Below are 22,360 nucleotides of genomic sequence, written 5' to 3'. Positions count from 1 at the left end.
TTCTATAGCAAATGCAATGGTTTTGACCACTTATAACACTTCTTGTAAATTGTCACTTATAATGAGTTTCATCAAATAGGGTCCCGAATTTCAGTTATATTTCTCGCATCTAATTACCTATTGACGAATGAGCTTGCAAACTTTGGCTGGCATCTACAGAAAAAATATGAATCCATCAAAATTAAGTCATTTCAAACGGGTCACTGAAGATTAAGTGTAAGATGAAAATGGATAGGAATTCTATATTCATGATTGTGCTAGTGTGTTCTTTCAGTTGTTTGTAGTTTAATGCAATAGCTTTGTCAGGGTGTATATGTAGTTCTATAAGTTTCACAGATTTATTGAGGTTAATAATATTTTATCTCGTATTAGTTTGCAAAACAAATAGGCAACAAGGTAAAATAACATGTGAATGTAGAGGTTGATGTAAAAGTAAGATAGGGAACAAAGTAGAAATGTTATCATATTCTTTAAACAGCGGGGTGTCAGGATGTAGGGCGATCAATTACATTTTTTCCCCATTTTTTTCTCCATTAAGTTGTGTACATTTTTTGGCATAATTCTTATTACTACATGTATGTCACAAATTACAAGGTGAATTGATGTTTCTCTAAGTTCTCACTTTTTTGTAGGCGTACAAAAATGTAATAATTAGATTAAATCATAATTTCACTATTGATAATCGATGAAATAATGAATCAAAGAGTATCTAAAATACCTTCATGGACCATGAAGGTATTTTAGAGACTCTTTGATTCTTATTTTTATTTACATAACAGAACCTTGAAGCATTATTGTATTTCTGTGTGAAATATTTTGTTAATATTTACCTTTTCTCCATCTTTCTGCCGTCAAAAATCAGTGTATATACCTGTATTCATCAGTAAGAAATAATTAAAAATAGGCAGCCTCGTTCAGATATGGCGCTGTGAATCGCCTCGCAAAACAACCTCGGTCAAAACAGGAAACTCAGCTTGATACCACCTATGTAATAAGATACACGAATGTAACATGTACTCTGCCTAGGCTGGGTGATCCATATTCAGTATATCTCTGTATTTCTAGGTCAAAGAAATTCAGTATTCATGAGTATATTCAGCCTCGATACCCGTTTATCCGTGTGTAATTTGATACAGAAACGAGTACTGCTCTTACACCTAGGTCTCTTTAGTTTCACGTTGAGGTTTCATTGAACCGATTAATCACGTCATATGTAAACGACGTCCTGATGCTTAGAACTTGTGCAATATACGCGTGTCTTTTCTCTATCTTTTCTGTCCATTCCATAGTGTATTGTAGAGATTATCTGATTTTATTTATTTCATCAAACAGTACAAAGTAGTACTAAAACAAGGTACATACGAAAGACGTATATTATATTCCAAATATGTAAATATATGATGTATAAAAGTATAGAAGACGGGAATAAAGAGCTATGAGATTTAGCTCCATTTAGAAGACTTCTATTTGTAAGATGTGCTTTTATTTCTATGTTTACTTATTTGTTTAATTATTCATTTATAGTTACTTTTTAATCATGTATGCCCTTTTTTTTGTTTTAATATTTTACTTAAGATGAATCATTCATAACAAAATGGATCCGGACCACCTTCTTAAAAGGTTGGTGTGGAGGGGCATGTAAAGAAATTTAATAAGGAGAGAGAGGAAGAGAGAGAAAAGAGATTGTGATAGACTGAGGGGAAGGAGGGAGGGGAAAGAGAAGAGAAGAGTAAAAGAGAGAGAGAAAGTGGGGGAGGGGGAGAAAAAGTAGCAAAAAGAAGGAGAAAGAGAGAGAGAGAGGCAGAGAGAAAGAGAAGAGTAAAGAATAGGAAGAAGATATCTCTTCTCTCTCTTTTTATTTCTTTTTCTTTATCTTCTCTCCGCTCGTTTCTATCTTCTTGGCTATTGTCTCTCTCTTTCTCTGCTCTTCACCTCTCTCTTCATCTTCCTCCTCTTTCCTCTGCCCTATCTCCCTTACTCCCCTCCCCCCTCTCTCTCTCTCTCTCTCTCTCTCTCTCTCTCTCTCTCTTTCACACACTATATGTCCCTCTTTTCTTTCTCTCTCCTGCTTATTTCATACTGGCAATTCGTAAAGCACGTATTTACTGTACTTGTAAAGGTTCAATTTCCTTCTTCCATTATCATTACCTTGGTGCCATTCGATTACCTTCCTAATGTTCCTGACCCATATATAGTTATGTGATACCCCCCCCCCCTCCTTTCATCATCTCTTGACATACTTCCCACCCCACTCTCTCTCTCTCTCTCTCTCTCTCTCTCTCTTTCTCTCTGTATCTCTCTGTCTCTCTATCGTTTACCTCCATCTCTCGCTTATTCTCTGTCTTTTCCCTTCCCATCTCCTTCCGCACTTCCCCTCTTCTCTCTCTCCCATTCTCTCTCTCCCCCCCCCTCTCTCTCTCTCTCATTTTGTCTCTCCCCCTCTCTCTCTCTCCCTCTCTCATTCTCTACCCCCTCTCGCTCTCTCTCTCTCTCTCTATGTCTGTATGTCTGTCTGTCTCTCTCTCTCCCTCTCCCTCTCTCTATCCACCTATCTATCTCTCTCACACTCGTCTCCTTTCCCCTACCTCTTCATCCATCACGACCCCTCCACTCTCTCCCCCTCTCCCCCCTCTCTCTCTCTCTCTCTCTCTGTGCCCCTCTCTCTTGCTCCCTTCCTTCCCCGGCCACGCATCCCCTTCCCAATACCATCTTCCTCGTTGTTTCTTTTCTTTATTTCTCTCTTTATTCGTTTCTCTCTCTCTCTCTCTCTCTCTCTCTATCTCTTCTTTCCCTCTCTTCCTCCCTCTTTCTCTCCCTCTGTATCGCTCTCCCTCCCTCCCTCATCCTCCCTCTCTCCCATCTGAATGTATCCCTGAATAATGATCGCCTCTTCCTTCTACTCAACCCATCTCCATCCCAATCCCGTTTTTCTCGTTTATTTTCTTTATTTTTCTCTCTTTTCGTTTCTAACTCTCTCTCTCTCTCTCTTTCTCTCTCTCTATCTCTCCCTCTTTCCCTCCCTCCCTCTCCTTTTATCCCTCCCTCTCCTTCTATCCCTCTCTCCCTCCCTCTCTTTCTATCTCTCTCTCTCTTTCCATCTCTTTTTTCTCTCTCCTCTTTCTCTCTTCTCTCCCTTTCTCCTTCCCTCCTTCTCTCTCTCTCTCTATATATATCTCTCTCTCTCCCTCCCTAACTCCCTCCCTTCCTCCCTCCTTTCCCCTCTCCCCTCACCCTCACATACCCATCCCTCCCTCATCCCTCCCTCTCTCTCTCCCATCTAACTTCATCCCTGAATAACGATCGATGTTTGAGCGGGAAGACACGGGGTCCTTGTATCCGAGGCTCCGCATTATAAAGATTGATTGCGGCCTGGAATATTGACTAGATAGCTGTGTCTGAATGATGCGCATCTTACAACATATCCAGCCGTGTATTTACAAAACCACCCGGTGAATTTTCTTAGGCAGAATACCTGCATTGTTGCACCGGCTAAAGGTAAGTAACATTACAAATTTATCTCGTTTATTTGCCACATTATTGAATTCCATCATTTCAGAAATGTCATTAAGAAAATAATATAATTTACATTTGAAACAAATTTCGCCGATCACGCCTCTTTTTTTCTTCTATATTTAACTCACCAATCTCTAAACATTTGTGTAGATTATTATGTTGGTGATTTTCGTTCTCTTTTCGTTTTCCTTCTTTCCCCTTTTTTTTCTTCATGTGTGATAATTTTTCCCCCTGATATTTCCATGTTCACATTTTTTTGTTTACTTACACGTTGTTATGGTGATTTTTAAATTGAATTATTCTCATGTTTATAGTGAACTCTGTATAGTATTTATATCGTTATAGTTTACGAAGAACATCTTATGGAAGGGCCAAATAGAAATATGATCATTTATGTAAATGGTAGGATTTAAAAGTAAAGTATATACATGAATGGTGTTTTAGCCACTGGAAGACCTTATACATGTATGTTGTATATATATATATGTATATATTGTTTTACAATGCCAATTTCTCGTGATGTTGTATATATATATATATATATATATATATATATATATATATATATATATGTGTGTGTGTGTATATATTGTTTTACATTGCCAATTTCTCGTGAAGTTGAATTTTACTTTGGGTCATATTTAATAATAAAAATAGTTGTAAGGATAATGACGATATTAAGAATAATGATAATAATAATTGAAATAACAATAAAACAATCATAAATATAATTATAATAAAGATGATAATAATAACAGTAAAAATGACAATAGTAATCATTATCATAAATTACATTTGTGTAACGCTAAATACAACATTTTTCTAAGCGCTATAAACAGTACTTTGTTAAAAACGAGAGTCCTATAAAAACAAATAACATCAAGTATTACCTGTAAGTTTAATCTTAGACCAGGGCTTGTAATAACAGTAAGTTCGAATGTTATACTACTGGAGGGGGAAGGACACCTTTACAAGCAAACAGAACGGAGGATGAAACCGACTGCCCCCTTAATTCAACGGCCTAGCAGGATAGGGCGTTCTTGGCGTTCCGATCTATCCATGTCACCATAGCTAGCTTGACCTCACTCCGACCAGGTCGAAACAGATGCACCAATCATGCCAATTAGATCCTTGTTTGATCTCTCTCTCTCTCTCCCTCCCTCTCTCTCTCTCTCTCTCTCTCTCTCCCTCTATCTTTCTCTCTCTCCCTCTATCTTTCTCTCTCGGTCTATGTCCCTCTCAGGTCGAAACGGACACACCAATTTGATCATCAGTTACAGATGTATGTCTTTCTATCTTTTTTTTAAATTTCTCTTCCCCACACCTTCATTCTCACATTCTGTCTCTCTCTCTCTCTGTCTCTCTCTGTCTCTCTCTCTCTCTATCTCTTTCTCTTTCTACGTGTGTGTGTGTGCTCGTCTCTATTGTATTTTTCCTCAATAGCTGTGTGAGCAGATCTATCCCCAGCCCGTCTCTCTCTTATTCTCTCCATTTCTATGTCCATGTCACTGTCTGCGCAATTTCTCTACACTCCCATCCCCTCTCTCTCTCTCTCTCTCTCTCTCTCTCTCTCTCTATCCCTCCCTCCCCTCTCTCTCTCTCTCACGACCTCCTTCTCCCTTCTTCCCCCTTTTCATATATATATATATATATATATATATATATATATATCACTTTCTTTCTCTTAAAAGAAGAAAAAAAATCGATTCTAGTTTTGCCGATTCCAAGACTGTTTCAATGAAAAGATTTTCCCTTTTTTTTTTTTTACTCAGTTCATTTTTCAATTATTCGACCCCCCCCCCCCCCCCCCACCTCCGAAAAACAGTGATGTCGAGTGATCATTTAACACTTTGAAACATTTTACATTGGCTCATTTTAAAGGGGAAGTCCACCCTGAAATTAAGTTAGTTTTAATAGGAGTAGAAAAATGTGAGAAACAAGTCAGTGAAAGTTTGAGCAAATTCCGATTAAAAATAAGGAAGTTAGGATTTTTGAAGTTTTGATCAATCAAACACAAATTGGCAACTCTATGACGTATCATGCGAGCTCAACTTCCATTTGCTCAGTACTAAAAAAATCTAAAATTTTCATTTTCCCTCAAGAACAATTTCAACCATACATGCACCCTAAATATAATAATTGCAAATATGTTTCTATACTTCCCCTGCAAGGAACAAATATATATTCCGTCATCAATAACGAAGAAAACATGATTTTATGGAATATTATGCACAAAGCAAATGAAGGAGAGCTCGTATAATAAGTCACAAAGTTGCCAATTTGTATTTGATTGATCACAACTTCAATAATTCATAACTTTCTTATTTTCATTCAGAATTTGCTCAAACTTTCACTCACCTGATTTTCTTATTATTCTGCCTCTATCGAAACAAACTTATTTTGGGGGTGGACTTTCCCTTTAATGATCAAGACAACTCGCTCCATGTTACATGTACACTGAAAGTCGGTCGCATTTTGCCCGCGTGTGAAAGCGACCACTATAATTAGCTGCTTCACTGGAAATGCCATTATACGAATAAGTCAATTAATCAATGCCAAAATTGGAGCATCGAAAAGACACAAGGTGCTTTAATTTATGACTTCAGATTCCTGCACGATCAGTCTACATGTGAAATTGAAGACCCAGAAGGAATTGGACGGATAGTAGTATGAAATATAATAACAAATATAAAAAAGACAATTAGACACACAAACAAAACAACGTTAACAAAACAAAATCAAAGAGCTTATCAATTATCACATGAACAAACGATCATCTAAGAAAGAAAGACAAAAAATTAAATAACTAATAAAAGCAGAGACCTTATCAATTACCATACAAACACAGTGTTTTTTTAAACCCCATTTTGAGTTTGGGTTTGCAAAATTGAATCTAAAATTTGGATTTGGATTAAGATTATTGTGAATTTACATCAATCCATATGTTCATATCGGTATATTTGGTTTACATTGCAGGATTTAAAAGGATAATTATTTTCCCGCCATGGTATAACAAACGCATTACAATAGAAAATACATTGCCAAACATTGTTATTAAACATCTTATTAAATCTATTTGCCTCATTCCAATAGAAACTTGTAAATGATAAATATGAAGAAAACACAGATTTATTTCCATTTCATTAATATAATATTTCTAAAAATGTTAATTACCTCATACATATTATCTCATTGAACTATGTATCATAATTGTACAACTGTATGTTTTATTTCTACATGTTATGTCCTACTTTGGCAAATCCGTTGTCCTGTGCCATATAAGCTATATTGTGATATATCTTTGATTAACTTTAATTCATTTGACCACTGTCTACTTTGATTGTGAAATAAATGCTGTTAAGTATCATATAAATCAAATAATGACGTATTAATAATTGCAAACAAAGAGAAACAATAGGCCTTTACAAATCTATATAATTATGTAATTGCTTATCATATACAAAATTAAAGGAACAACAGACAATCACTCGGTATAAGGCTTAGCCATAAGAATGATTTCATAATCATTTTTTAAAATTTATTATTTTATTGTTTCACATGCCGTAAATAAGCAGTGAAGTGAAATATGAGGAACCTTTTAAAAAGCAATGCTCGTCTAATGTAGGTCTTAGATAGTATATTAATGAATGTAGGCTATACAAACTTCCAATGACTTCGTTGCAAAGAAAGAGAAACGATAAACCTTTAAAAAAAACCTGTATATTTACTTTCACCAGTGCCTTGTTAATCATTAACTCTTATGGTGCCAAGGAGATTGGTGGTCTATGGGCAATGTGTGTATTATGTGGTGCATATTTGCACCCATGGTAATGCAAGAGTTAACAAAAGTGAAGCAACAACAAACAATCACTTCATGATATAGGGCTTAGCCATAACTCACGAGGACTCTTTATGGTTGTTAAACATTTCGCGACCAGGGACCCGTTTCACAAAGCCTTTTTTCAATGACAAATGACAAAAATCAGTGACAAATATGCATAATTAACCAATCAGAAGCAAGGATTTCACTAGCTTATAACAAGAACTGTCATTTGTCACTGATGACAAATGTTGTGAAATGGGGCCCGGCGGTATCCTTTTCTTGGACGCATCCGACATCATCCTATTGGAATTTAGGGCAGAGATGATGCGTATGATATCAATGGGAGAGTCTTATTCGATGATGAAAGCACCGACAGTAATTCTTGTTTTGCTTTTGCCTCAATGCTGAATGTCATCAAAGCATGAGCAATCCAATTATCATACATCGATATTTACCCTTTCAACTTTTCTTTGAAAATTATGAGAAAAATCTGTCACTCTTGATTGACAATCTTATCAGTTTATGTTGATATATATTGATCAAACTTCGTTGAAACATATAAATATTTCATTCTTAAACATGGTATCATTCTATTGTGAGCCAGACGGACATTAACTCATCGAGTTAACGTCATTTTGGCTTTGAACAGACGAACTGTGAAATAAGACAGTCATGACGGCATAATACATGCATTCAATTATAATGTGTGCGCACGAGCGTGGGGTGGGTGTGTAGGGGTGCACGTGTGGGTGTTAGTGGGAGTGTGTGATCTCTTTACAAAGATATGTATCATATTATAGATATATATATATTTTTAATTTACTTTCATTTTTATCCCAAATCAAGACAACATGATGGCATAGTACACGTCATCAAATATATGTGTGTGGATGCGAGCGTGGGGTGGGTGTATGGGTGTGGCGGGTGGGTGTTAGTGGGTGAGTGTGTAATCTTTATCAACAGATATGTGTCTAATTATACTACGCGTCTTATATATTCCTTTCAGTTTTATCCCAAATGAATACAACATGAAGGCATAATACATGTCATTAATGATAATGTGTGGGTGCGAGTGTTGGGTGGGTGTGTAGAGGGTGTGCGCGTGCGGGTGTTAGTGGTCGAGTGTATGATCTTTATCAATAGATATGTTTCTAATTATGCTTCACTTCTTTTATATTCCTTTCGTTTTTATCCAAAATTAATACAACATGAAGGCATAATACACGCAATCAATTATATGTGTATGTGCGCGCGCTTGCGGTATATTGGGGGTGTGTGCGATTGTGTTTGTGGGTAAGTGTGTGATCTTTATCAACACATATTGTGTCTAATTATTCGTCATGTCTTTTATTTTCCTTTCACTTGTACCCAGAATTAATAACATGAAGTGAACAATATAATATCTTCGCTATACTCATCCGCTGTCATTATATTGGAATGTAGAACAGGGATGAGCGTGTAATATCACGGGGACAGCCTAATTGGATGATGAAAGGACCGACAGTAATCTTTGTTTTGCTTTCGCTTCTCTGCTGAAAGTCATCAAGGCATGAGCAATGAAATCATAAACGGCGTAGCATGGGCATAGGAATTGAAGGGGTGGGGGCATTTATATATTGTGAAGGGGCACCGCTGTCTCCTAGATAAAATGATTGTTCATATCTTCTCAGTATTGTATTATTTTTGTTTTTACATTGACAGACATCAAATATTTTTATCATATGGATTAAATTAATCGTGCAAGTTACAATTCATGACATCAACCATTTAATTTAATTCATTTTTTTTGGTTTTGTTTAATATGTAATTGTTTATCATTGTATTTTGTGTGTTATAGCGCGTATAGAGACTTCGGTGGCAAGAGCTTTATAAACACTGTTGTTGTTATTATTATCATTAAGTCTATAATAACAAAACCTAATGAGTTAATACATTGTATAACATAAAACTGATGATTTTAAAAAAGGTAATGAACCTAACGTGTGCGAATGTGTGCGCTTCTAACGTACATTGTGTAAAGAAAATAATAAACAACGCCCTTTTTTGAGCCCTCGATATTGTAAAATAATCCTTTTCCAACCGTCTCACTCTAAAAAGGGATATTTTTTATCCTATATCTCTCTGATACTGATTTCATACACAGTGCACACAAATAAATGCATTTTCAACCTCCATTAAGGGATGCTACCATAACAGATTCCACCATCTAAAAATATTGATCTATATCAATTCAATTTGACACAGAAAAGTCCATATGATTTATTTCTGAGTGCATTAAAAAAATCGCATTACAAGGCAACGTATGATGAGTTATCCATTTGCACAAACCTGGTTTATTAGGCCTATTTTATTTATTTACCTCAAATTGATATTCAGAGTGGTCGCCTGCGAAGCAGAAGTGCTTTTCCACTTTGCAGTGATGGTAGATATATAAACAGCGCTGAGACAAATAATATATGTTTGGAATGAAAGCGCTTGCAGACTGTTTTTTTAAAAACTTAATAGTGATATACCAAAACTTAATAACTACAACAGTGATGATGATGATGATGATGATGACGATGACATTATATTTATCATTTTTATGATCATTTTTATTTAAATGTTATTATCGTATTTACTAATATTATAATCATTACTATTATTTATATTGTTATTATCAACATTAGTGGTTATTGTTAGCTATATTGATAATTATAATAATATAAAATAGTAATGATGATGGAAGTGATAATATTGATTCATCATATTTGTATCAATATAATACCACCGCCACCATCATCACCGTTATCTCTTTCCAATTACTATAAGAGAGAGCAGATTTAGATTATATCTAAAGTAAATACACACACACACACGCACATACTCACGAACACAAATATATACATAGATATGTTTACATTATATGCATACATGCATACATGTATCTTTTCTTCTCGTAAAAATAGATTGCATATGAATGAAACCTGTCAAGCTACTAAGGAAATACGAAGCATTTGCTGGGGGAAGCAATAACAAAAATATTTACTATAAACCATTCAAGACATATACATGCAACGTAAATATGGCTCGTATTGCTTTTTACTTTTCTTGATGCACCCTGTCATTGCATCAACATTCCGGCCGAGCCAGGCCCGTGAGTCGACGTTACATATTTGGATGATGGATGCCCTCTCAATAAGATACAGGCGTGCATCCTCCCGAAGCAACCATCACTGAATGCGCGCGAACATATGGCAGGCATTTGATGCCATAAAAACCAATGTCAAGCATACTGATTTTTTTTCTTTTTCTTTTTTTATCAATCCTTAAATAGTTCTTTCTGTCTAAGTTGTCAGCATTCGGTTTAAAAGAAAATGAAATAACGAAATGATAAATGAATTCACAAATAGTTAAATAAATTAATAAATAAATCGATCAATAAATAGATCAATAAATCAATCGATGATGGAATAATAAATAAAATCCTTTAATAATTATCTTAATAAAAAGACATATCTGTTTGACGGGAGATGATAATAAACAAATTGTTCTTTACACACATAGATTCATTAGAGAAGATCGATCTTCATGGCACTGACTGCCGACCATACAATCCGTCATCTGTGAAGGATCAGGTCTACATTTCTATCCCTCTCAAAAACGCACGCAATCCTGCCCTGAAGACCTGAGCGAGGGCTGGGCACCATACACAGTCTTAGATCAGATGTAACGGATTACTGGAATAACTTAACTTTCAGATTTCAGATTTCGGAACGGGAAGGTAGGACATTCCATGTATGATTTATGGGCATTTTAAGTCAAACATGATCTTAAAAACTGTTGTCGGGTTGTTGAGTAAATCATTGTTCGTTTTGGATGGTGCAAATCATCGTCGAGCAAATGTCAGTATTGGAAAAGTTTGACTGTCGTCAGTAAGCACTGTAGGGCGTTGCATGACTACTTTATCTTATTATTATTTAGACTTGTGTAGATAAGCGCTTAGTTATATATGTATGTTAGATTGAATAAAGTAACTGTTCAATAGGCTTTTGGTATGATAAGAAATAAACACGTTCTGGATAATATCATAGCTCTGGTCATGCTATTGCAGTTCAAAGAAAACGCCACCAGGCAATTGGGACAGGTTAATGAGGTATACTATTACCTAAAATTGAAATCATCATTTTGGCATTGGATCACTATCTCTTTAAATACACTTCAAGTTGAAATTTTTCTGAAATCTTCGCCTTACAATTCATAATTAATGAAGTAATCCCTAATTGTGAAGTTTACATAATGTATCATAAATACTAAATCTTTGAAATAAATTGTAAGTACACAAGCAGTGAGAGTTAGGGCTTCAAGAAACATAAAATAGATTTAAATCTGAATTAAGAAGGCAAACACTTCTCAAATACAGTAACCATACAACAGTTCTAGAAAATACTAAGCAATGATTTTTTTTCATACATTACAGTTTGGTGGTTTATTAATAATAACGGTGAGATCGTATACAAAGCATTCAATATTCAATCTTCATACCATATCTGTTTCCTTTTTGTCTGCTAGACTGCATTACCGCTACAATCACGAAAGGAATACACAATTACGTATTTGTGTGTATTATGTCTGTTGACTCCACGGGTTATATATTTATTATGCAAGAAAAATTAACGAAAATGTCAGATTGCAGTGTTCGCATTTGAATCGAAACTCGACGTGCATGCAACCACGTCCCATTGGCATTGCGTATCACAAAGATATTCTAATACCTTTGCCTTACCGATGGGACCGAAACCAGACTGAAAACTGGGCCCTGTTTCATCGAACTTGTTTTAAATAACAAATGCTTAATTTCTATGTAAAAAGCCAACCAAATGCCATGAATTCAGTAGCTTATAACAGTTCTTAAAACTTGTTTGTGGTAACAAGTTTTATGTAACAGGGTCCTGGTTTGCAAGCATACAACTTTGTCGTTGTGCGTAACAATGTCTGCAAATTGAGACTACCATAAGCGCTGTGCACAGCCAGAGATCGACAAATCTAGGCTCTACTCAAGGCTTTAAGGATTGTGGTAAAGTATCAAATCAGAGTCTGTGCTTGCAGTCTGACCTACACCACCGAAGGCACGAAACATTTATGTTGTTTTTCCTTGCAAAAACAAAATTACAAGCATATACACGGAGCTCTATATTATAAAATACGGAAATTTGAAGCGATTTACGATTATAACAAGTCACCCCCCCAAAAAAAACCTTTATCTCATCGGATTTAGGCTTTTTACTTAGTAGTGTGACCGTACTACAGCGTAGCATGAAATAGGGCTGTTGTGCACTTAACCGAATATGAGCGTGCTACGGTCGATGAACTTTCTGAAAAATGCAATTGTAAGAACACAATCAGCGGTTGATTATGAGGCAGGGAAAATGGATTTTGCAGAAGTTTATCGGAAAATGATTGGCAGACGATGATGTAAATTCGTTTTCAGATTGCATTTGATATTGAGTCCATCAGGGCTTTTTCGCTTTATTTTTTTTTCGACAACTGCCACGGTTTTATTCTCTCTCTCTCTCTTTCTCTCCCTTTCTTCTTCCCTTCCCTTTTTCTTTCCTTCCTATTATGTTTATGTACTTATAAGATTTACTGAACTAAAAATATTCTTCTTTCTTTATTTCTTTTATTCTTCTTTCTCCTTCCGTCCATCCGTCCGTCTAACGCCGCTCTCCCCCCCCCCTCTCTCTCTCTCCCACCCTCCCGTCTCTCTCTCTTTCTCTCTTTAGGTCACCCTCTCTCTCAATTACTCTTCCCCACTACTCTCTTCCTCTCTCTTACACCCCTCTCTCTCTCCCCTCTCTCTCTCTATCTATTTATTTTTTCTCTTTCTCCTCTTTCCTATTCCTCTCTCTCTCTCTCTCTCTCTCCTTTGTTCCCCACACCTCTCTCTCTCCCTCTCTCTCTCTCTCTCTATTTTTTTTCTTTCTCTCTTCCCTATTTTTTTTCTCTCTCTCTCCCTCTTTCTAAAAACTACCAATGATTTTACCTACTCTTTGCGTCTACTTCTAGTATGTTGCACCCCACCTAATAATTTCTACCATGATAATATTGCATCTCATCTTTATCTCTTTTTTTCGACAGGTAAAAGGCTAGTTAGCTTATCGATATAGAGACAGAGTGGAATACTAACTCTACGTCACAATGGGGGATTCAGGTATGTATTAGTTTGGAAATTTATTTATATTAAGCTTACCGCAGACTCTAACTTCAATCTAACTGCGATCCGATTTTGGAAGAATTTAAAATAGCATTTGGTGTAAACATCAGCACTTTTAAAATCTGAACTATCAAGGATCTGGGTAGACATATGATTGAAAAAAAAAATCAGAATTTTAATGGATTTCTACTACTCCCACTACTACTTCTACTACTATTTTTTACTACTACTACTACTACTACTACTACTACTACTACTACTACTACTACTACTACTACTTCTACTTCTACCACTAGTACTACTACTACTACTTCTACTACACTACTACTGTATTACTACTCCTACTTTACTACTACTACTACTACTACTACTACTACTACTACTACTACTACTACTTTTACTACTACTACTACTACTACTACTACTACTACTACTACTACTACTATGTAATACTACTACTACTACGCCTACTCCTACTTCTACCTCTACTACTACTACTACTACTTTTACTACTACTACTTCTACTACTACTACTACTACTACTACTACTATTACTACTACTACTTCTACTACTACTACTACTATGTAATACTACTACTACTACGCCTACTCCTACTTCTACCTCTACTACTACTACTACTACATCTATATATTTATATTTTGCAAATCTCTTCTGTCTGTCACTTTGGAATCAGATGAAAGAAATAGAACATTATTCCCTTTATCATTACAATATTATGAATGATTTTATATATGACAATTCTATTCCTCTTGCGAGGAAAGAAGCCAATAAAACCTCAGATTCCTGTAGTGAGTACATGATCAGGTTCATACGATAATACACTTACGTTCTGTACACTATATTATATGTAACTACATCCCTCCTTTCACGACGGGTGGAGATTGATATTCCGCAGAAATCAATGTGAATTAATAATTCGTCTTCATTCAAGGGTGAAGGCATGGCTTTCTCATTTCAGTGAGTTGCGTTTACACGGCAATCTTATTTAGGTTAGTCGCGTCTACATGGCTTTCTCGTTTTAGTGAGTCGAGCTTACATGGCCAACTTATTTAAGTGAGACGCGTGTACATGTCTCTCTCATTTCAGCGAGTCGCGTTTACATGGCTTTCTCGTTTAAGTGAGTCGCGTTTAAATAGCTTTCTCATTTAAGTAAGTCGCGTTTACACTACAAGGAACAAGGTGATATATGCCTTTTCATTTAAATGAATCGCGTTTACATGGCTTTCTAAATAAAGTGAGTTGCGTTAACATGGCTTTTTCGTCTAAGTGAGTCGCGTTTACATGGCTTTCTCGTGTAAGTGATTCGCGTTACACTACAAGAAACAAGGTGTACGGTGGATAAATATAGCCAAATGCTATGAAATTTGTGTTTTCCTTTTTATTCGTTCACGTCATACACATGAGCCTACAATAACTTTTCGCTTCAATGATGCACACACAAAAGATACAGCAGATTATTCTCCTATTCTTTTAGAGCGCATATCACATAGTGCTATTAAAATGTGTCCAAGCGATTCCAAATGGCTTTTGTTATTATTGCTGAAGAGAAACTACAACACATCGTAATTGATTTTATTATCGTTATCACAAAATACAAATTAATCGTAAAAAGTATGAAAGACGTTTAACAAAAGGCAGGATTTGTAATCAATGAATGTAACATGTTCCCATGGAGTACAAAAGGTATTGATTAGGACATTATGTGATCTTCTTTAAAAACTGGTTTTCATGATAGTAAATAATTAGATCAATTTATTTATATAGCGCAACTTCTATACAAATATAATCTCCTGCGCTGTGATGAAAAACGAAACTCCCAACAGTGGTACACTACAGACACACACCCATAAATAAACTACTCAAAAGCTTCTAAAACAAGACCAGTGAAAAAGAAAAGAGAAAAGCTGGATATGTGTAAGAACACAATCATCTGCGACTGTATTCAAATGTTCCCCTTTTCGTGATTTAAGGGAATGCAAAGAATCAAAGTAATTAATATCATGAGACCAAAGATATATCATTTCCTGCACAGCATGATCTGATATACAATTTTCCAGATCATTATCTTTAAAACCTTTTAGCTTACACACATTTTTACGATTCCCTCTTGATCAATCATACATTTCTTTTGTTAATGGAGCTGATCTAAGATTTCTAGATTATCATTATCTTCAATCCACATACTACTGCACCGGATAGTATAACATAACGGACGTAATTCTAGCTTCAGCTCTTCGTGTAGAATGGCATTTAACAACCGGTACAAGTTGGAACGTTGATCCGCAAATACAAGTCGTGTTGACCGGGTAAAATATACCAAATACTTGGTCACTTTTACCCATTTATGTGTATATTATTTGTTTACCCAATTAGAATGCAGAAACATTTGCACAAAAACATGCATGCTTCCTTTTTCCCATACAAAACTAGAGTGTGTCTAACTGATGTAACAGCTAAATCTGTTCATGTTAAACAGATGGCAAATCTTCCTATGTCCGCTACAGCACCGTCAAGAATCCCCCTCCGAAACGACCCCCCCCCCCACACACACACAGCAACAACAAAATCTGCATTCACTTCATATTTCTTCTATTTCGTTAATACCTTTTTCATACATGTTGTGACGTGTGTACAAAAAGGGGTACAAAATGTGGTCAACGAAATAGATGAAATATTAAGTGAATGGAATGTTTAAAAAAAAATGCACTGTGATATTTGTTTAATGAAATTTAAAAAAGGCAATATTTATTTATTATTAATGAAACGTTGTAGATTCGAATCGAATATACATGTAGTTATTTAAGAGGCACTGAGGTCTCTGTTTAGCGGCTGTCCTATACGCTCGTCCTAATTAGCAAAACGAAATTTATTTTATCCATATTTCATATGGATTTCATTTCATTTTTGGATGCCTCCCCCCACTGCTTTTGACTAATTTGAAGTGAAGAATATGAAGAATTTGAAGTGAAGTGAAAAATATGAATAAACTTCAAAATGCCTAAGTACAACTATTTACAGTTTGAAGCAAAACGTTGTGCTTATTATGCCACCTGCATGGGTTCAACACATCACACGAACAGGCCCCCTTTAAGCCACATCATTTTCAGGCATTTTCTGATTGGAGTGAGCAAGGTGATATATGGCGCTGTTACTGGTCTGACTGTTCATACTGTCCCCCTTTAAACCTGTGTTAGGGCTTAACTGCATTCCTCATTTACATCAAACATAAACCGTGTTCACACTTATAACCAAAGAACCTACGTGTACAGATACGTGCAATACTATTCCACAAATATATGAAGTTTATTCGCCAAACCTGTCACTTGTCATCATATTTGCGATTGATGTCAATCCCAACTATGTACACAAGAGATAAGGGACAGTGAGCTTGCGATTGAGAAGAGGACTTACGATTGATTCTGATCACTCACGACTCTTTGTAGGACGGGACCCTGTTGGTGTATCGACATTAAATGGACATAAAACGTTAGCTTGGGTGTAAGCAGCAAAATAACCAGGAAGCAGTTCGTTGTGAACAAACATAAAAAGTTACGAACTCTTGAAACTCGAGATGAGTATAGATGTACGGGGTGTACCCACAGAAACATAACATTACGTACTCGTTAGGAAATGTTAATTGGACTTTGGAAAACATACTTTTAAACATGATGGTGTTCAAAATTCGGATGCCCTCAATGTGTTAGACTAATTTGAAGCGAGTCTTCTCTGTCGTATTTTCAAACGAAATGGAATCGATGTAGAATTAATTGATGAGGACAATATTTCGTTTGGAGGTAACATTTACAAGATTGTTCAGAATGCGTGAAGTGCCTTAAAGTGACTTAGTAACATTGTTTAAGGTTGATGAAGAAAATCGCTTAATTGTTGTATAAAATTTTACTTACTATATTCCTTCTACTGTACTAACCCTCTGACATGCAAAAAATTCTGAACAAATTCTCAAACCAAGAAGATATCTATGGTTTTCTTTGAATGCGTCGATGTACGACACCCTCTAACAGTGATTAACAGTAAATTTTCCCAACCATTTTTGAAAAAAAAGACATAAAACAGGCTATAAAAAAATCTGTCAACACTTAAATGTCTGGAATGGAATGTAGAGCAATTGTATTGCTTTGTGAGATTTCCATTCACCTAAAATGTAATTAAATTGTAATAATAAAGTTGGGAGAATTAAGGAATCGATCAGATCAGTTTTTCCCAATTTGTACCTTGAATAATGGTCCGTTTTCACTCAAATTTTCAGATTATCTTTAATTGTACATCTAGCATTGGAGTCACTACCTTAGCACCACTATCTCTCATCTAAACAATTTTACCAAGTCCCTTTAAAAATATTCTAGTAGACTACATACGTTAAAAGTACGATGTAATCGTTCATCTACTGTCGTGCAACTTACTAAGAGCAGGGCTTTGTAGTAACCTCTTGGAATGGAAGATATTCCCCGTGTATAGATACGGCAGATGATGAAGGCAGATGACCTATTGGAATGACATGTACCCTGCATGTCGGCAGCGGTGGGATGCACCATCGGAATGCCTTAAAGGCTAGTCAGCTCCGGCATGATTTGAAAATACAAGTTTCTCTGTATGATGTATATACTGGTGCCCGTTTCATAAAACTTTTTATCAATAACAAATGCTAAATTTCTATGACAAATTTGCTCTCAGCCAATCAGATGCCATGGCTCAGTAGCTTGTAACTTGTTATTGATATCACGTTTTATCAAACTGGTGTTAAATACTATTACCACTACTACTATTACTACTACTACTACTACCACCACCACTATCACTACTACTACTACTACTATTACTACTACTATTACTACTTCTACTTCTACTACTAAACATAGAAATACAATATTTGTAGCTTAATATTGTAATTTCGTGATGGTGAGTGTGTGTGTGTGTGTGTGTTGGAGGGGGGGGGGGGGAGGCAGCGTGGTAAATGTAAAACTACTTTTTATGCAGGCAATGGTCTCAAACAGTTTGATTAGAATATAAATGTTTTCAAACTCCCTGAACCCGCCGTTTTGGACAACTTGTTATTTCTGATATGATTTTACCTTGCTAAATAATAATGTTTTGTTTTTCATTTCTCTTTCATTACAGGAAGATCGAAGGTAAGTTTGATTGTAGTATCAACTAAATTTACTAATATCTGTAATGACAATTACCCTACAATTTTCTAACATGAAGTAAATGAGGATAATAAATTATTAAGCTTTTACTATACCCAATTAAACACATTTTGGTGACTCCTTCATTTCGTCGTTCAGCAGCTTTCCAATGGTTTTGTCGTAAAAAAAAACATTTCATCACAACTGTTCCCAAAGTATATCCCTTTTTATGGAGAAAAAAACCTATCTATACAAAGAATAGCGGTATTTTGACGTGATTCTCAGTATTCACGGTATACTAATGGAAAGCTATACGCGTAGGAGAAATTGCAGATTTACTAATATGTGTTTCAGGGAGCACTGATTTAAGCCATCATTGCTTTATCTATCTCTACTTCATTCTCAGCAATGGTTCACTGATGTTTTCTTCAGCTCAGTTTATCATTATGAACTTCAAACAAGGGGTCATTTTCCCTTTAAAGAAAGTTATATCTATGAGGGCGACGTAGATGGCGCACCTGTGCAAATCCTTCCTAAGCCACATTGGTTTGGAAACCATGTATAAATGGTTCTGAAGTACTTTAACACTGTTGAAGAGACCAGGACAGAACCATACAATAATATAACGAAATTAACAATTTATTGTATGCGTAGCTGTGGGAAACGTACATGTAGATATATTTGTTTGTTTCCTGTTCAAATGAGTTTCAATTTGATACAAAATAGTACACACAGAAATAAATTTAACTTTATCAAATTTGCTCAAGTACCAGGCGTTTTTTTGTTGTTTTAAGGTGCTGGTAAAGAAATTAGACCGATTATTCATGTTGTTAATTATGTAGAACATTTAACTACTACTAACTGTTATATGACACCCTTCCCTTTCTCTCAACTCTACACTTTTCTGTCATTTGTATTCATTTCAGGGGAAGGTGTGCTAAAGACCGCCCTGCAGCATATCTCCATTTTGCCTTTCGTAAATACTCAAACATGTAAATACCATATTACTCTTTAGGATATCTAACATTGGCAAGTAACAACACACTAGCCTGAAGTTATAATATTAATGTTTTATGTTTCTATTCGAAAGTCGCCTTCATCGGTGGAGATGTTGAGAAACACCCAGGCAATGCCGACCGATCATCTCTTCTTCGCTCTTTTCGTCACTATTTTCTGCTGCCTGCCTATCGGTATAGTCGCTCTCATCAAATCAATTCAGGTATGTTAGTTAGTCAACCTTAGCTGAAGGTTGATTTGGGGTGTGTGTGTGCGTGTTTATGATTGTGTGGATGTGAGTGTTTGTGTGGGGTGTGTTGTGTGCGTGTTTTTTGGTGGAGGTGAAGGTTTGTGTTTGTGGGGGGCAGTTACTGTTCATTTTGTAATAAAAAGACAGAGTATTACTTACATTTAATTCTGAACTGCACGAAAGTTAAACAGTTATGGCAATTATTTATTCAATATTTCGGCTTAGTGGCTGAATTAAGATATTTGAAATGGGGGGGGGGGGGGGGGGGGGGAGGGGTATATTCAATTTCATTGGACTACCTGGTAATTCTAATATATATATAATGTGTGATTTTTTTAGTCTCATTTATTAAAATATGTAATTTCCATTGTAGGGCTCAGGGCTATGTACCTTCAAGTGAGAAAATATACAAATATATAGCGGGATTAATTTTTTTTTAAACACACACAGGTTCATACTGGATTGTTGAATATGAATAATCTCTTAAACAAATTACATTAAGACGTACTTAAGTTTAAAGAGGGGATTTCCATTACATACCACGCTTCTTAAAAAGCCCCTCATTTTCAAACTGCCAAAGTTATTCAGTTGTCAATAATGTAACTAAACTACAACATTTTTTACAATACTATTTTCTAGCATTAACATTCTCAATTTTTGTCCTGTATACATTCGAGCAAGTTAAATAAATAAACTCAATTCAAATTCGAATAAAACTATACTTTTCACTTTGACGAACACTTACAAACCGAGGACGCCTTCGGTTTTAAACAAATGTTTAGAATCAGGGATACATTTATTATGATATGTGCTCTATTTGCAGAGGAATATTAGGTCCTCGGTTGGGCGACAGATTTCCAGATCGTTCTAGGGATGTTATATTCATACAAACATTGTGTGCCCTCAAACATATAATAACATACTGATGTGTTCATAATGGGTACTCGATTGACACCACAAGCGCGTGGGGTGTGGGTGCGTTGAAGGGAGAGAGACAGAGAGAGAGAGAGAGAGAGAGAGAGAGTGTTTTTTTTTTTAAATTGATTGATTTTTTTTTTTACAGATGTGCATGGAGAGCTGTGTAAAACAAACTCGTATTCGATGTGTTTTATTGATGATCTCACGTTATCACAAATTCACTTTTATTCAACACCCTGTCGCTTCCCCTTCAGGGATTCTTAAAATGCTAAATAATATCCCCCAAAATATTAAAGTGCAATTAAAGCGTGTAACTTGAGCTCTAAAAGATCTCTATACAATGTCATGTCATGTATTTGATAAATGTATGAAATGTCAATGTCCCATAAATAAACGAAAACATTTACGTTTGTAAAGAAAATATAAAAATCAATAAAGTGTCAATTTTGTGGGGGATCCTTTAGTGTACACCTCCTAGGCACATATTTCTTTTGAATGATCAAACGTAACTGTTCTTTAAAGATGCTCATGCGTGGGTATATTATTGTCGTTCGTGAAGTAGGCAACGATCACTACATAACACTGAGCCAATGGGTATTACGCTCCTGTGCGTACCAGAGTACGTACGTCCGTGTGCTGCCCTCTATATACCTACGCTTGAGCAACTTTAATAAAGTGTATTCCTTCTTACCATCCTCTACTAGGTAAAAGACAAATACAAAGAAGGCGACTACGAAGGCTCACTGGAAGCTTCGAAATCGACGAAGAACTGGTCGATAGCGGGCGTCATCATCGGAATCATCATGCTCGTCATCTGCATCATAATGCTCGTATATTTCATCATCGAATACAAAGCAAAAAACAAAGCCCCAACTAACCCGGATGTAGGGGACGGTAGTTATTTGGACACGCACTCTGTTTCGTCATCATGGGGCGAGGTGCATTTTGGGTAGAATGCCACTAACATGATCGCAACTATTTTTGAGGAAAACAATGAACACAAGGGCAATTTCAATATCCTATTTTGCATCTACATCTCATAGAAAATCATGTTCTGGGGGTGTTTCACAAAGATCCTAAGTTGAACTTATCTCTAAGTTGAACGTATCTCTAAGTTGGACTTAACAATTATGGAAAGCCGTTACTATCATTAAAAATATTTTGTAAAAAATATTTTAAAAGTCATAAAATGTTGATTCAAATCATTCATATTTTTTATTATCTTGGGGGATTTCATGTTCTTGATGTGGAATTTATAAAAAAAAGTCTAAAATACTTGAATTTTCACTTTTGAATATATTTATTTTAAGGCTACAAATGGCTCTCCATAATTTTTTAGTCCAACCTAGAGTTAAGTTCGACTTAAGATCTTTGTGAAACACTACCTGGTTAATTAATACCTCGTTGTCATATTCGCGTATATCAATGTGTGACGCACAAGGCTATCGGAGTTGCCTTGGGTTGATTTTCTGAAAGTAGTTGCGATCGTGTGGACTGGACT

General features: G+C 35.7%; 1 protein-coding gene across 1 annotated transcript; it reads left to right on the top strand.

The window, feature by feature from the left end:
* Nucleotides 1–10,922: 10,922 nt before the first annotated feature.
* LOC105440379 (transmembrane protein 233-like) lies at nt 10,923–21,954 on the top strand. Its single transcript, XM_011670432.2, has 5 exons — nt 10,923–11,099; nt 13,454–13,526; nt 18,688–18,698; nt 19,786–19,914; nt 21,564–21,954. The coding sequence occupies exons 2-5, from the start codon at nt 13,514–13,516 to the stop codon at nt 21,810–21,812; spliced, it is 402 nt and encodes a 133-aa protein (XP_011668734.2). The 5' UTR covers nt 10,923–11,099; nt 13,454–13,513; the 3' UTR covers nt 21,813–21,954.
* Nucleotides 21,955–22,360: the final 406 nt, after the last annotated feature.

Source organism: Strongylocentrotus purpuratus, unplaced genomic scaffold (assembly GCF_000002235.5).
Source record: "Strongylocentrotus purpuratus isolate Spur 01 unplaced genomic scaffold, Spur_5.0 spur5_scaffold_20, whole genome shotgun sequence".
NCBI lineage: Eukaryota > Metazoa > Echinodermata > Echinoidea > Camarodonta > Strongylocentrotidae > Strongylocentrotus > Strongylocentrotus purpuratus.
The sequence above is the reverse complement of the archived record's forward strand: the minus strand, read 5'-3'. Positions and strand labels throughout refer to the sequence as shown.